The sequence below is a fragment of the Babylonia areolata genome, chromosome 31, assembly GCF_041734735.1.
Source record: "Babylonia areolata isolate BAREFJ2019XMU chromosome 31, ASM4173473v1, whole genome shotgun sequence".
In the NCBI taxonomy this organism is placed as follows: Eukaryota; Metazoa; Mollusca; class Gastropoda; order Neogastropoda; family Buccinidae; genus Babylonia; species Babylonia areolata.
The window spans coordinates 9,646,680-9,663,527 of NC_134906.1; the positions used below are offsets into that span (position 1 = coordinate 9,646,680).

At 41.5% G+C, this 16,848-nt stretch overlaps 1 protein-coding gene across 1 annotated transcript in view; it reads right to left on the reverse strand.

Annotated features, from left to right (window-relative positions):
- LOC143275935 (choline transporter-like protein 2) overlaps positions 1-16,848 on the reverse strand; it is a 60,701-nt gene that overhangs the window by 12,891 nt on the left and 30,962 nt on the right. Inside the window, exons 10-18 of the mRNA XM_076580283.1 lie at positions 16,289-16,401; positions 13,342-13,473; positions 11,318-11,417; positions 8,910-9,002; positions 6,844-6,891; positions 4,768-4,834; positions 4,189-4,241; positions 2,311-2,487; positions 1,661-1,789 (exon numbers count right to left, since the gene is read on the reverse strand). Coding sequence (XP_076436398.1) covers positions 1,661-1,789; positions 2,311-2,487; positions 4,189-4,241; positions 4,768-4,834; positions 6,844-6,891; positions 8,910-9,002; positions 11,318-11,417; positions 13,342-13,473; positions 16,289-16,401 — 912 coding nt within the window. The remainder of the gene's footprint in view (positions 1-1,660; positions 1,790-2,310; positions 2,488-4,188; positions 4,242-4,767; positions 4,835-6,843; positions 6,892-8,909; positions 9,003-11,317; positions 11,418-13,341; positions 13,474-16,288; positions 16,402-16,848) is intronic.

The window sequence follows — 16,848 nt, forward strand, 5'->3', positions numbered from 1 at the left end:
CACATCCAGCTTTTGGGATTTTCGAGATGCTCCCCTCTGGTCGACGGTACAGAAGTATAAGGACGAAAACCAATCGTGTCGGCAATACCTTTTTCCTCAAAGCAGTCAATGCCGTGTCTCTCGAACAAATCCAATATGATAAACAGAATTGTGCAATCAACAACCTAACCATCTACCTGAAGATAGTCATCAGCCCCATCCATATGTAATATGCAGCTTCTGTTCAAACGTACGTGTGTGTGTGTGTGTGTGTGTGTGTGTGTGTGTGTGTGTGTGAGTATGCGCAAGTTTTTATATTGATATGCACTTGTATATATCCTAACTTCTACTGTATCTGTGTTTGTGCATGATTTTCAATTTATGTTCATACCTTGTTATGTACTATCCCCCCCAATATTCCTTGTGACCCCGGTACACTTGCTAATAAAGACATATTCTATTCTATTAGAATCAGGAACAGGGTATTATTTTCAGGAACATCTCAGCAAACACACAATAGTCGTCTGACAGCCAGAAGCAATGGCTGTAAACATGCCTCCACTTTTAAAAGGTTGTCCACGTTCAGAAAGTCAGTGCATACCCCCATGCGCATTGGTCTTGCCGAAATTACTCTGCCGGTGATGGAAATCGAGCGGACTTTCACAAAATGGCTTCTGTACTGTTCGGAAAAGTCCGGCTTTTCACGAAGTGGCTTCAGCAATGTTCTGCAGCATTTTCATAGTCTTAACAAAGTGTCTTTTGCAATGGCTGGAAAGCCATCTAAGGGTACACTTGTACACACTGGACACTTTGGGAAAAAAATGTTAGTTAAAATGTTAGCTGTTTCCCTAATGTTTCCAAAACATCCAGTTCTCTTAAATATGTGTGTTCTTTAGCTACACCATGTGATGAAGCGCTTTAAGTTTGGATTATAAGAGACATGTTTGCTGCAATACATGTATGGTTATTTGTGTTTTTACTCACACACACACACACATACGCTCACACACACATACACATACACACAGACACACACACACATATATATATATATATATATATATATATATATATACACATGCACTCATACACACACCCACACTCACCCCCCCACACACCCCCCCCTCCCACACACACACACAACTGAAGAACAAACTCTCCTTCATATAAACTACACACACACAAACATGTTACACAAACACACACACTTTTTTTTTTCTCTCTCTCTCTCACATACACACACACATACACTCACCAATAAGCACCCCCCCCCTCCACACACAGACACACACACAGACACACACACAGACACACATACACACACAGACACACACACACACAGACACACACACACACAGACACACACACAGACACACATACACACACAGACACAGACACACACAGAGACACAGACACACACACACACAGACACAGACACACACACAGACACACACAAACACACACACAGACACACACACACACAGACACACACACAAACTTCTCACCACTGGCACTTTCTCATCCTTCTCTGGACCTCACTCAGAAGAAAACGACGATGATGACGACTAAGATAAAGAAGGAGGAAAGAGGATGAGGAGGAGGAAAAGAAATAAAAGACAACCACAAAGAAGACGACAGAGGCGAAGTAGAGAAGATCGCTCAACCAGCACCAGAGACTTACTTGAGGATGAATTTTGCAACTTTGTTCTCAGAGCTCTTGAGTTTCCTGTCCAGGTACTCCAGGAAGGATCGAACCAGCTGCACCAGAGCGATGAGCAGGGATCCGAAGGCCAGGGACCCCAGGTGGTACCTGACAGGCATAAAAACAAGAACACTTTCACACAAGCACACACATGGGCACACCCCCCCCCCAACCCCTCCTCCACCACACACATAAAAACATGAAGAAAGAAAACAAATACAATTTCTCAAGAAGGTGTCACTGCGTTCAGACAAATCCATATACGCTACGCCACATCTGCTAGGCAGATGGCTGACAGCAGCGTAACCCAACGTGCTTGTGAGGCCTTTAGTGCACGCTGATGTATTTTTGTACCTATCAGAATGGATTTCCTTCTTTACAGAATTTTGCCAAAGGAGAACACTTTTGTTGCCATGGGTTCTTTTTCAGAGCACCAAGTGCGTGCTGCACACAGCACCTCGATTCATCGTCTCATCCGAAAGACAAGACGCTCAGTTTGATTTTCCCCAGTCAAACTTGGGAGAAAGGACGCGAGAGGCGGGACTGGAACCCACACCCTCACGGACTCTCTGTATTGGCAGCTGAGCGTCTTAACCATTCTACCACCTTCCTCCTTCAGTTCAGCTGACCTGAAGCATCGGCCGAGCGAGGAGAGCAGCGGCAGGGAGGGGATGTCGTTGTCCTTGTCGAAGGCCCAGTAGTAGGAGGCGAAGGCTCCAGCCAGGGTCATCTGCCCCAGGGCCACCACAAAGTTCATCAGCCAGAAGAACATGAACAGCATGTAGACCTGCATTGCCACTGTGTACCTGTGAAATAACGACAATACTCAAATGTATTCATTAACACTGTAACAAATTGCCTCCAATCACTGATAAGTGTGATAGGACATTAAACAAAACTCCTCCTCCTCCTTCCTGTGAAAATAATGTGAAACAACGTGATCATCGCCAGCCCCGTTCTGTGCTTTAGATACCCATCCCATTCTGATCATGATCATGATGTGGATACTTATAAACCATCCCTGTTCTGTACTACTGATACACATCTCATTCTGATGATGATCATGATGTGAATACTTATAAACCATCCCTGTTCTGTACTACTGATACACATCTCATTCTGATGATGATCATGATGTGGATACTTATCAACCACCCCTGTTCTGTACTACTGATACACATCCCATTCTGATCATGATCATGATATGGATACTTATAAACCATCCCTGTTCTGTACTACTGATACACATCCCATTCTGATCATGATCATGATATGGATACTTATAAACCATCCCTGTTCTGTACTACTGATACACATCTCATTCTGATGATGATCACGATGTGAATACTTATCAACAATCACTGTTCTGTACTACTGATATACATCCCATTCTGATCATGATCATGATGTGGATACATAAGAGAGCATCCCTGTTCTGTACTACTGATACACATCCCATTTTGATGATCATGATGTGGATACTTATAAAGCATCCATATTATGTACTGTTGATACACATTCCATTCTGATGATGATCATGTGGATACTTATAAAGCATCCCTATTGTGGAGTGATGGCCTATAGGTAACGCGTCCGCCTAGGAAGCGAGAGAATCTAAGCCCGCTGGTTCGAATCACGGCTCAGCCGCCGATATTTTCTCCCCCTCCACTGGACCCTGAGTGGTGGTCTGGACGCTAGTCATTCGGATGAGATGATAAACTGAGGTCCCGTCTGCAGCATGCACTTAGCACACGTAAAAGAACCCACGGCAACAAAAGGGTTGTTCCTGGCAAAATTCTGTAGAAGAATCCACTTCGATAGGAAAAACAAATAAAAACTGCACTGCAGGAAAAAATACCAAAAAAATTTTTTTAAATGGGTGGCGCTGTAGTGTAGCGACACGCTCTCCCTGAGGGAGAGCAGCCCAAATTTCACACAGAGAAAGCTGTTGTGATAAAAAAGAAATACAAATACAAATCCTGTACTCTTCATACACATCACATTTTGATGATGGAGATCATGATGTGGATACTTATATATAGTGCCTATCTTCAGTCAGAGACGAAGCTCTAAGCACTTTACAAACACGCAGTCATTTACACAACAGGCTGCCTACCTGGGTAGAGCTGACTGACAGCTGCCACTGGGCGCTCATCATTCGTTTCTCGTGCCATTCACTCAGGTTTCAGTCACACACACACACACACACACACACAGGCATGTAATATTTCACATGTATGACCATTCCATTTATTTACCCCCAACATGTAGGATAGCCATACTCCTTTTTTTTTTCTTTTTTTTTTTTGGTGGGTGCATGCTGGTATGTTCTTGTTTCCATAACCTGCCAAACGCTGACATGGATTACAGCATCTTTATCGAGCATATTTGATCTTCTGCTTGTGTATACACACGAAGGGGTCTCAGGCCTCGTACTATGTCAGCAGTATCATAAAAAAAGTGCGTCTGTATGTATAATAATCAAAATGAATCCAGAACACACTTACTGTGATCCACCAAATCTGACGAACTCACACAATTCACCCAGCGTTGAATTGTCCTGAAGAGAAAAAACAGTAATATTAAAAAAAATGATTAAAAAAAATTACAAAATGATAAGTTGCACATTTAACCAGTTGAATACTTCAAAGAACATAAAACAAGCCAAAGAATTCCACATTGTTCAGCTGAATATTTTCCAGAACATAAAATAAGTCCAAGTTGCATATTATCTGTCAAATATTTCACAGAACATAAATCAAGCCAAAGAACTGCACATTAGTCAGTTGAATATTTTCTAGAACATAAAAAAGTCAGAGTTGACCATTATCAGTCAAATATTATATAGAACATAAAACGGGTCCAAGAACTGCACATTAATCAGCTGAATATTTTATAGAAGAAACAACACAAGCCACAGATTTACACATTAATCAGAAGCCACAGATTTACACATTAATCAGCTGAACAAATTGCTAACAAAACACCCTCTCAATAAACCTTCCATCCAGTTAATCAACTTAATAATCAACCAATCATCCGGAGTCTGCACCAGTGGGTCACGGTAAAGTATGTGTATTTCTCACCGGATCGCAAGGAATTCTGTTGAGCAAGGCCTTCACATTGCCTTCCGTGATAACATCTTTGATGTCACTGCAACAGTGTACACACAATTGTAATAACACAATGCAGGCCTTCATTCTCACCACACGCTCATCATAATCAGCATCAACATCAATGAAAGAAGATAACTTTTTTACGAGCATCGAACATTTCTAGCAACAAATACACAGCATGCTAAAAACAACAACAAAACAACAACACACACTCACATACTAATCTATTTATTTCTCTCCTCTCTCTCTATCTCTTTCTATTTATATATATATATATATATATATATATATATATTATATATATATATATATAACATAGAAAGGCTTGTTCACATCAGGAGGAAAGAAGGGGGAAAGAAAGCGCACACACACACACACACACACACACACACACACGCACACACACATTCCACCCTGTTCTCCTCCCCCCCCTCCCCCCTGACCAAAACAAAACAAACAAAAAAAAGAACCACCCACTCACTCACACACAAATGGTTTTTGATCGTTTCTGAACTTTGTTATGGATTCATGTTTCGTAACTAAGACCTCAAGGAAACGGAACATAGTCTCTCCCCTTGACAACCACATTCCAAAAGGCAAGAACAACAGACGATATTCCAAGACACGCTGGCCATTCTGCTCACTTCTGCAGTTCATATGCCTGAGAAAACAAAGTCACAAAACGAAAGCAGCAATGTTGCAAGGAGCCAAGAGCATCAATATAGCAACCTTACCTGTAATCACTCAGCTGTTAACCACAGCTTACCTACCTGTAATTATATTCAGCAATAATCCAGAAGTTCAATGTGTCATTCTTACTTCCAGTTATCAGCAACAACCCAGTTTCAATGCAACTGGAAGGTGGCAGAATGGTTAAGACGCTCAGCTGCCAATACAGAGAGTCCGTGAGGGTGTGGGTTCGAATCCCGCTCTCGCCCTTTCTCCTAAGTTTGACTGGAAAATCAAACTGAGCGTCTAGTCTTTCGGATGAGACGACAAACCGAGGTCCCGTGTGCAGCACGCACTTGGCGCACTGAAAAAGAACCCATGGCAACGAGAGTGTTGTCCTCTGGCGAAATTACGTAAAATGAAATCCACTTTCATAGGTACACAAATATGTAAGCATGCACTCAAGGCCTGACTAAGCGCGTTGGGTTATGCTGCTGGTCAGGCATCTGCTCAACAGATGTGGTGTAGCGTGTATGGATTTGTCCGAACGCAGTGACGCCTCCTTGAGAAAGTGAAACTGAAACTGAAACTTACCTTCAGCAATAATCCATAAGTTCAATATGTCATTTTTACCTGTTTTTACTCAGCAAGAATAGGAAATTTCTTCCTATAATTACATTCAAGTAACACACTTACCGTGACCCACCAGTGCAGACTCTGGCAGGGGTCTGATTCCTGTCCTGTGCAAACTACAACCCGCCTATGCGGAGAAAACAAAAGTAGCTACAGCCGATAACCTCCTGAAGTAGGTTACCTCCCCTTTGCATCCCTGACTAGCACCCTCTTTTGATGGCAGCCATCTTGACTCCTGCTCCTGTGCTCTGCATACGGATAAGTTTTTTTTTGTATTTTCTGTCTATCAATTCCTTGGTGCTCTCGTTTTGTGTCCGATGATGAATCACAACAGGTCACAAAGCTACTTGGTCCGATTGGGCGATCGAGCTCAAATTAAGGCGCGATAACAATCGACTGGCAGAAACAGTGAATACTTAGAAAAATCGTGTTGGCACTTACTTTCAAAAATTAAAATACAAAACCAATTTCATTACTCTTTCTAATAATCCACAGTTTCAAATCAGAATTCCTATCAGTAGATTCTCAGCAAAAATTCAGTTTCAACGAAGCGTTCTGACCCGTAGTTATTCAACTATAACCCAAATTCACTGAAGGATTATCATCTGTAGTTACCCAGCAATAATCCAGTTTCAATAAAGCATTCTCACCTGTAATCAAATCTAATCTATAGATTCAATACAGTATTCTTACCTGCACTTACTCAGCAATAATTAATCCACAGTTTGAATGTAGCATTCTTACCTGTAGTTTCCTCTGTAGTATTCTTTCTCCCCCATGGAGCCGATGTAGCTAGAAATTAGTCAGGGAAGATGTGACTTTTTGACAGTTTTCTCATATCTGTGTAGAAACACATTTTCACTGTATGTGTATGTGTGTGTGTGTGTGCAAGCGCGTGTGCATGTGCTTAAATATGTGTGTGTGACTGAGTGTGTGTGTGTGTGTGTGTGTGTGTGTGTGTGTGTGTGTGTGTGTATTTAAACATGCTCATCTTTACTGAGAATTTTTCAACATCCATTTCACACTTTGTATTGCCTTATTCAGTTGATGACAGACAATCATACATTTATGCATCTGATTGATTGTTTCATTCATTTATTTTCCTTAAAAAGAGACAGGGACCAGTGTAGACCATCAGAACTGCTGATAAGACAACTCAACTGCTGTCCTGACTATCCGGACTAGAATTAGATTAATTATTGTGGAGAGTGTCTTGCCCAAGTTACATCACCATTATCTCAGCCAAGTGTATTTTTAAGATAGTCAACAAAGGCCAGTGAGCCCCCTAGGCTGCAGTGCTAAGAGCCAGTGCAATCTTGCCTCCTAAAGTGAGAGTCACAGACCTTCACAAGTGACTAAGCTGTAAATGAATTCCCAATGCAGTGGACCCTATATCGATAAAAAAAAAAAAAAAAATTTATGAGGGAATCGGCAGGATACAGGGTGGAGGTGACCCAGTATGTCACCACTGCCAGCTAAATGAAGAACCGACCTAACATCGATGGTTCCCTGCGGACTGCCAACGCTGGAACTGTGACAGACGAACCCAGGTGTGGCCATGTATGGGGGAATCTAAATGAGCGGCATGGGAGTAATGCCACTAAAACGGTGCAGATGATGGGGCAGCAAAAAAAAAAAAACCCCCAAAAAAACCGAAACAGCGGCCAGTGATGAGCAACTGTTTACACAATGATGAAGTAAAGATGTGGAAACAGAGTGCATGTAACACATTGATTTACTTATCTTTTTCTTTCTTTTTTTTTTTTTTTTTGCTGCCCCATCATCTGCACCATTTCAGTGGCATTACTCCCACGCCGCTCATTTAGATTACCCCATACACGGCCACACCCGGGTTCGTCCATCACAGTTCCACTGTCGGCAGTCCGCAGGGAACCATCAGTGTTAGGTCGCCAGCAGGCCACACACCAGAGGAGGCCCTGCACTGCTGCTGATTCACTTCAATGGTGTTCAGTGGTGCTTGTTCTGATTTAACGTACTTAGGACACCACCTACTAAACCCCCTACTGACGACAATAACGGCTTAGTCGCTGAGCCAGATTGAGTGAGCGTCCCTCCCAGAGTGGAGACCGCCACCACAACCCTCTATCTATTTCTTGAATAATTATCTACATAATGATGGGTGCAATAGCCGAGTGGTTAAAGTGTTGGACTTTCAACCTGAGGATCCCAGGTTTTAATCTCAATAATGGCATCTGGTGGGTAAAGGGTGGAGATTTTTCCGATCTCCCAGGTCAACATATATACAGACCTGCTATTGCCTGAACCCCCTTTGAGTGTATACACAAGCAGAAGATCAAATATGCACGTTGAAGATGTTGTAATCCAAGTCAGTGTCTAGTGGGTTATGGAAAAAAGAACATATCCAACATGCACAGCCCCGAAAACGGAGTATGGCTGCCAACATGGTGGGGTTAAAAACGGTCATACATGTAAAAGCGCGCTCATGTACATACGAGTGAACGTGGGAGTTATAGCCCATGTACGAAGAAGAATAATTTACATAATGACTCCCATCTTTTGTTCTTATTTTTTGGCCATCATTGTTTACATATTTTTGATCACACATGTAGATGCACTGTGGCTCTTCCACCCCTTTTTGATTTTTAATTTTCATATAATAATGATGATACCCCTTAAACTTTTATATTTGTAATGTTATGATCTTCATATATATGTGCTCTTTTTTTCTTTTTCACAGGTACTGTATGCAAAATGAAAAATAAACTGCAAAAAATAAAAGGAATCAAAGATTTTTTTTTCTTAAAGCAATGAGAGAAACGACAGGATACAGGGCGGAGGTGACCCAGTACGCCACCACTGCCAGCTGGAGGAAGAACGGAAACAGCGGCCAGAACAGCACTGCCATCATCTTGATGATGGCCCTGCAACATGTATAAGCAGATGGCCATGTAACATGTATAAACAGATGGCCATGTAACATGTATTAACAGACTGCCGTGTAACAAGTATTAACAGGTTGCCATGTAACATGTATAGACAGATGGCCATGTAACATGTATAAACAGATGGCCATGTAACATGTATAAACAATTAACAGATGGCCATATAACATGTATAAAATTCAAGGCCGTGTAATATGTATAAGAAGTTGGCCCTGTAAGTTACGTACAAAGAGTTAAGAAGTTGGCTCTGTATTTTACGTACAAACAGTTGGTTGAAACCAATTTTATTCATTCAGGAAAAATGCAGCACTAAACATTTTCAAATCAAATCAAATCAAAACCACTTAATTAATCCACATGGAAACATTGACACATTGTGAAAACAAGCAGAAGCTTGTAAAGCGTACTAAAATTTGGTGACATAATATGAGTAATCAGTTGGTCTGCAACGTCTATTGATTGTTGGCCTTGTAACATGTATACACAGTTGACCTTGTAACACACACAATTCGCTGGCATGTAAAATGTGTCAGCTGTTAACCTTACAACATGCGTAAATGCGCAGCCCTGTAACATGTACAAAATGATGGTGCTGTGACATTGTTGAACATATGGTTCTTTTTTGTTCTTTTTCTTTTTTTTTTTTTTAAATGTTCACACCAAAAACATTACAGTATAGTATTACATAGACAAGTACTCATGAAAAAAAACAAAAAAACAATATATATCAGTAAAGGAAAAAAAAGAAGAAAAAAAAAAAGAGACTGATCATATGAATCTTAATTTTCCATTCTTTGTGTCTATCTTGTTTTGTTGTTGTTGTTTTTTCCTAGAGTTTTTTGAACATTTGAACAAAAGTTATGGAGTGAAGAACAAAAATGATGTGTGCTACGTTTTCATACGTCCAAACATATCAACAATGTAACACAGGAAATGTTAGAAGAGAACAGACAAACAAACGGTTCTGTCAGCCTACGTTCTTGACTAAAGCCCCGTCAGCCCGACACAGCAACACGCATTTCAGTCAGACATAAACAGCTGCTGACAGCAACTGGCTGGGCCTAGCCTGAATGCAACCTAACACATGTTAACAGATGGCCCATCAACATGGACAAAAACAGAGCGATACAAATAACAACAAGAGAGCCAAGGCCTTCAAGACTCACTTGTGATACACTTTAAAAAAAAAAAAATCTAATCCTTAAAATGTGTTCTGGATTTGTTATTATAAAGCTTCACGTTAAAAAAAAAAAAAAAAAAAAAAAAAAAGTCCTAACCAAATTCGAATTAAGTCCCCTAGCATTAATTACAGAGTACTTGCCCTTTTTTACTATCTGCACCAAAACGTTTGCAAAATAAATAAAACTTCCATGCTTAGCAAAAGAAGTTCCTGTTTGAACAAAAAATGATAATGACTGCTCTTGTTGTTGGGTCAGAAAATCAGTTCAAAGTGCCAAGTTTAGAGAATACAAAAAATATAAATATAACAGTAAATGCAGTTTGCATATAATTAGGCTTCATTTTTTATTTTTTTGTGCCGATCCCAGAGGTGCAATATTGTTTTAAACAAGATGACTGGAAAGAACTGAATTTTTCCTATTTTTATACCTAATTTGGTGTCAACTGACAAAGTATTTGCAGAGAAAATGTCAATGTTAAAATTTACCATGGACACACAGACACACACACACAGACAAATGAACACCGGGTTAAAACATAGACTCACTTTGTTTACACAAGTGAGTAAAAAATCAACAAAGTAAAACAACCTCCCCACAGCCCCCAAAAACAAGAACTAAAACCAGACTCCACAGTATTTGTATTTGCACTTGTATTTCTTTTTATCACAATAGATTTGTCTGTGTGAAATTCGGGCTGCTCTCCCCCAGGGAGAGTGCGTCGCTACACTACAGCACCATCCATTTTTCCCGTGTGCAGTTTTTTTTGTTTTTCCTATCGAAGTGGGTTTTTCTACAGAATTTTGCCAGGAACAACCCTTTTGTTGCTGTGGGTTCTTTTACGTGCTCTAAGTGCATGCTGCAAAGGGGACCTCAGTTTATCATCTCATCCGAATGACTAGCGTCCAGACCACCACTCAAGGTCTAGTGGAGGGGGAGAAAATATCGGCGGCTGAGCCGTGATTCGAACCAGCGCGCTCAGATTCTCTCGCTTCCTTGGTGGACGCGTTACCTTTTCGCCATCACTCCACTTTTGATTTTGACCTTTAATTGTGATGGCTCTCCCTCCCTCCCATTAAACACACACACACAGAGGACACAGAGACAGCAACTAACTTGCTTCCCTCCTTGATGAGTTCAATGGCAATGCAGATCCTCTTGGCCAGAACAATGACCACCAGCAGAAACAGCAACAGCAGCGTGGCCGATGTACAGCCTGAAATGTATATTAGTTTCAGTTTCAGTGGCTCAAGGAGGTGTCACTGCGTTCGGACAAATCCATATACGCTACACCACATCTGCCAAGCAGATGCCTGACCAGCAGCGGCTCAACCCAACGCGCTTAGTCAGGCCTTGAGTGTATATCAGCCGTGTCCGACTATGACCATCAGAACAGCAGAGGAGGTAACTGCTGTTCCGACTATTTGGGCTAGAATTTGATTATTTTGTATTTGTATTTGTATTTCTTTTTATCACAACAGATTTCTCTGTGTGAAATTCGGGCTGCTCTCCCCAGGGAGAGCGCGTCGCTAAACTACAGCGCCACCCATTTGTTTTGCATTTTTTCCTGTGTGCAGTTTTGTTTTTCCTATCGAAGTGGATTTTTCCACAGAATTTTGCCAGGAACAACCCATCTGTTGCCGTGGGTTCTTTTACGTGCGCTAAGTGCATGCTGAACACAGGATCTCAGTTTATCATCTCATTTGAATGACTAGCATCCAGACCACCACTCAAGGTCTAGTGGAGGGGGAGAAAATATCAGCGGCTGAGCCGTGATTTGAACCAGCATGCTCAGATTCTCTCGCTTCCTAGGCGGACGCGTTACCTCTAGGCCATCACTCCACATAGTTTAGAGTGTCTTGCCCAAGTACATCCCCACTCTCTCGGCCAAGAGGGTTTTAGGACAGTCGGCGCTGGGATGGTTCTCAAAGAACAACTAGCCCACAAGGCTGCAGCACTAAGAGCCAGTGCAATTTTGCCTCCTAGTTTGAGAGTCATAGTCATTCACAAAAGACTAAACTGTAAATGGTTTCCCATTGACTGGAGAAACCACTGATAATACAGCTCTCACTTTGCTGTTGGCCCAAATGTAAACTTATGTCAGTCTGTGTTGTAAGCCAAGTGTTAAGCCTGAAACGTACACACAACATATGAGCTACAGTGCCACTCATTTAAAAACTTTTTTCTACTGTTGGCAAGTGAACTGTTTTCTTATAAAGGTGGATTTTCCTACAGGATTTTGCCAAGGACAACAGTTTTGTTGCCATAGGTTCTTTCATGTGCACTTAGTGCATGCTACACATGGGACCTTGGTTGGTATGGAGCATACCAACAATACATAATCCATACTGAAACATACAAACAACACACAATTTACAACAAAATATACAAACAACACAAACTAAAACATACACACAACCAACAATCCATATTGAAACATACAAACAACACAAATGAAACATACAAACAACACACAATGAAACATACAAACAACACACAATCCACAATAAAACACAGACAACACACAACGTACAATGTGCTGGAGTCGGTCCAGGGGACAACACTATATACAACCCAGAATGGGTCCAACAGTTTCGCAATGAACAAAAGTTCTTGGACTTGTAATTAATTAAATTGTACAAGTGAATGCGACGGTGGCAGCCCACAAACCCACAAGAAAAGAAAAGAAAAGGAATGCAGCTAGTAAACAGGAAGCAGCATATATTTCCATGTACAATACTCAGAAAGAAAAAAAAACAAACACACACACACAACCCCCCCCCACCCCCCTCCAACACACACACAAAAGACTTAACCAATGAACAAATTAAAACAATGAAACAGAAGAAAGAAAAAAAAAAAAAAAGACCCCCCCCACACCTCCTCCAACACCCACCTCACCAATTACCAAGTGTCTAACTTAACTTAAAGACCCAAACCCACAAACGCTCATCAAAAGATTTAAAGTGATCAATAAAACTGAATCCACTAAAAAGTCAACAACAACAACAAACCATAAATGAAATAAAATGAACAAAATAACAAACAAAAATAACACTAACAACATGTGCAAGGTCTCAACAGAAGGACTCGAACTCACAACAGATTCAAACTCATCATCAACCAACTCAAAAGCTCACCAAAAGCCAGCCAGGTCTGTTTGAGCGTGAGGTAGTACTCAAAGTTGAGCACAAACGCCTGGGACAAGCCAAACTCTTCTGTGATGTTCTGCGACTTCAGTTCGTAGTACCTGCTGTAGCTATAGTAACTGCCTGCAGAGAAAGAGAAGAAGAAAAAAATCAAATAAATTAATGCCTGGTTTCAGTATGACTGTTATATAGTTGAAAATATGGGAGGTACCTGTACAAAATACAAACAAAAATACATCTCTCTCTCTCTCTCTCTCTCTACATATATTGTGTGTTGTGTGTGTACACACACACACACACACACACACACACACACACACACAGAGCACACAAGTCATTTCATGGACCGAGTACAAGTTAAGCTGAAATCATAGAAACTGCCTGTGCAGTTTTTTTTGTTGTTTTTCTTTTGTTGTTTTTTTGTTTTTTAACAATTTAACATTTGGATTCAGAGCATGATAACCTGACTGAAAACACAATCTATACAGGAAAAAAAAACAATCTAACAAATTATCACTTGCTTTCTGTACATGTTTACTTCAAAATAAAAACAGAATTTTATACAACAGTATCTGAGAAAACATGTTAACAATGCTTTTGAATCAGATCATTTTGAGAAAAAAAGTGGTCAGATGCCAAACCAGCAGCACAACTCAGACCTTGAGTGCATGCATGTAATCATTTGTGTGCCTATCACAGTGGATTTATTCTACAGAATTTTGCCAGAGGGCAACATTTTAGTTGCTAAGGGTTTTTCAGTGCGCTAATTTTCTATTTGTATTTGTATTTCTTTTTATCATAAAAGATTTCTCTCTGTGAAATTCGGGCTGCCCTCCCCAGGGAGAGCATGTTGCTACACAACAGCGCCACCCATTTTTTTGTATTTTTTCCTGCGTGCAGTTTTTATTTGTTTTTCCTATCGAAGTGGATTTTTCTACAGAATTTTGCCAGGAACAACCCTTTTGTTGTCATGGGTTCTTTTACGTGCGCTAAGTGCATGCTGCACATGGGACGTTGGTTTATCGTCTCATCCGGATGACTAGCGTCCAGACCACCACTCAAAGTCTAGCGGAGGGGGAGAAAATATCGGTGGCTGAGCAGTGATTCGAACCAGCGCACTCAATTTCTCTCGCTTCCAAGGCGGACGCGTTACCTCTGGGCCATCACTCCACTGTGTGCTGCACACAGGGTCTTGTCTCATTCGAATGACAAGATGACTTCGTTTGATTTTCCAGTCAAACTCAGGAGGAAAGGCATTGTCAACGTTCGAACCCAGGCCTTCATGGACACTGTATTGGCAGATAAACATCTTAACCATTCTGCCACCTTCATCCTATGAAACTGAAACTGATGTGTCTGCTTCTTATGATGATGCTGGAAAATTGTACCCAGAATGTGTGTGTCCTGCGTGGGTTCCTTTGCACTATTTTCAAAACCTGCCCTAAATATTCCTAAACGTATAGGCTTCTGTGGTGTCTTCTGGAAGTGTTGGGTTTCAAAACAGTTTGCTTTGACAAGTGCAATGACGGGCACAATAACCGAGTGGTTAAAGCGTTGGACTTTCAATCTGAGGGTCCCAGGTTTGACTCTCGATAACGGCGCCTGGTGGGTAAAGGGCGGAGATTTTTCCAGTCTCCAAGGTCAACATATGTGCAGACCTGCTAGTGCCTGAACTTCCTTCGTGTGTATACTCAAGCAGAAGATTAAATACACACGTTAAAGATCCTCTAATCCATGTCACCGTTCAGTGGGTTATGGAAACAAGAACATACCTAGCATGCACACCCCCGAAAACAGAGTATGGCTGCCTACATGGCATACATGTAAAAGCCCACTCGTGTACATGTATACGAGTGAACGTGGGAGATGCAGCCCACGAACAAGGAAGAAGAAGAAAAGTGCAATGGTCAAATGGTTAAAGTGCTGGTTTCTCACCCAAGTTTCCTGAATCGGACAGGAAATTTTCTTCCTAAAATTACGTTTATCTAACATACTTACCGTGACCCACTAGTGCAGACTCCGGCAGGGGTCTGACATTCCTGTCCTGTGCAAACTACTCTCCGCCTATGCGGAGAAAACGAAAGCAGCTACAGCCGATAACCTCCCAGAAGTAGGTAACCTCCCCTTTGCCCCCCTGACTAGTGCCCTCTTTTTCCGGCAGCCATCTTGACTCCTGTTCCTGTGTTCTTCATACGGCTAAGTTTTTTTTTTTTTTGTATTTTCTGTCTGTCTGTCGATTCTTGGGCGTTCCTGTTTTATGTCAAATAATGTCTTCAATCAGGTCACATAATTACATGGCTCAAATGTGAACGATTTGGCTAAAATTAAGGCGCGATCGCAATCGATTCGCAGACACTCTGGGTCCTCTACTTCAGGCCAAGTTTTGAGCGCAGCTGATGGGTTAAAGGTGGAGATTTTTCTGATCTCCCTGGTCAACCTATCTGCAGACCTGCTAGAGCTTGAACCCCCTTTCCTTTGTGTGTCAGGCAGAAGATCAAATATGCATATTAAAGATCCTGTAATACACGTCAGCATTTGGTGGGTTTGGAAACAAGAATCCTGTTAATACACGTCAGCTTTTGGTGGGTTTGGAAACAAGAACATACCCAGCATGTACACCCCTCAAAACAGAGTATGGCTGCCTATATGGTGGGGTAAAAGGGTCATACACATAAAACGTTACATGTCTATGTGATTGTGTGTGTGTGTGTGTGTGTGTGTGTGTGTGTGTGCGACTGAAACCTGACTGAATGACACAGGAAACGAATGATGAGCGCCCAAATGCAGCTGTCAGTCAGCTCTACCCAGGTAGGCAGCCTGTTGTGGAAATGACCCCGTGTTTGTAAAGCGCTTAGAGCTTGATCTCTGACCAACAATAGGCACTGTATAAGTATCCATATGATCATCAGAAGTGTCTGAATCTACATGAACTACTCACTGAAGACAAACAGCCCGGCGAAAAGAACGAGCGTCAACCACACCATCACCCCCACCAAAAACCGCAACAGCACGATCCACAGCAACGACACCAGCATAGCGAGCAACAGGCCTCTGCAACATCATCAGCAACATGATGCACAGCATAGATATCATCAGATACATCATCTGTCTCCCCATCCCATTTTCTGCTGCATGAGGAACTTGTACTATCACACAGAAATGTGATGCCGTTTCTCAGTCAGAGGCTAAGGGGACTTGAAAAAAAAAAAAACAGACAAAACTGTGATGTCATTAATTCATTTTTGATCAGAAGCTGAGGGAATTTGTATAATCCATTGTGATGTCATTTTTCTATCAGAAGCTATGGGAACTTGTATAATGAGTCAAACGGTGTTGTCATTTTTCTGTCAGAAGCTAGGCGATCAGTATCAGTATCAGTAGCTCAAGGAGGCGTCACTGCTTTCGGACAAATCTATATACGCTACACCACATCTGCCAAGCAGATGCCTGACCAGCAGCAACCCAGCTAGGGGAACCTGTATAATCATACAAATAATG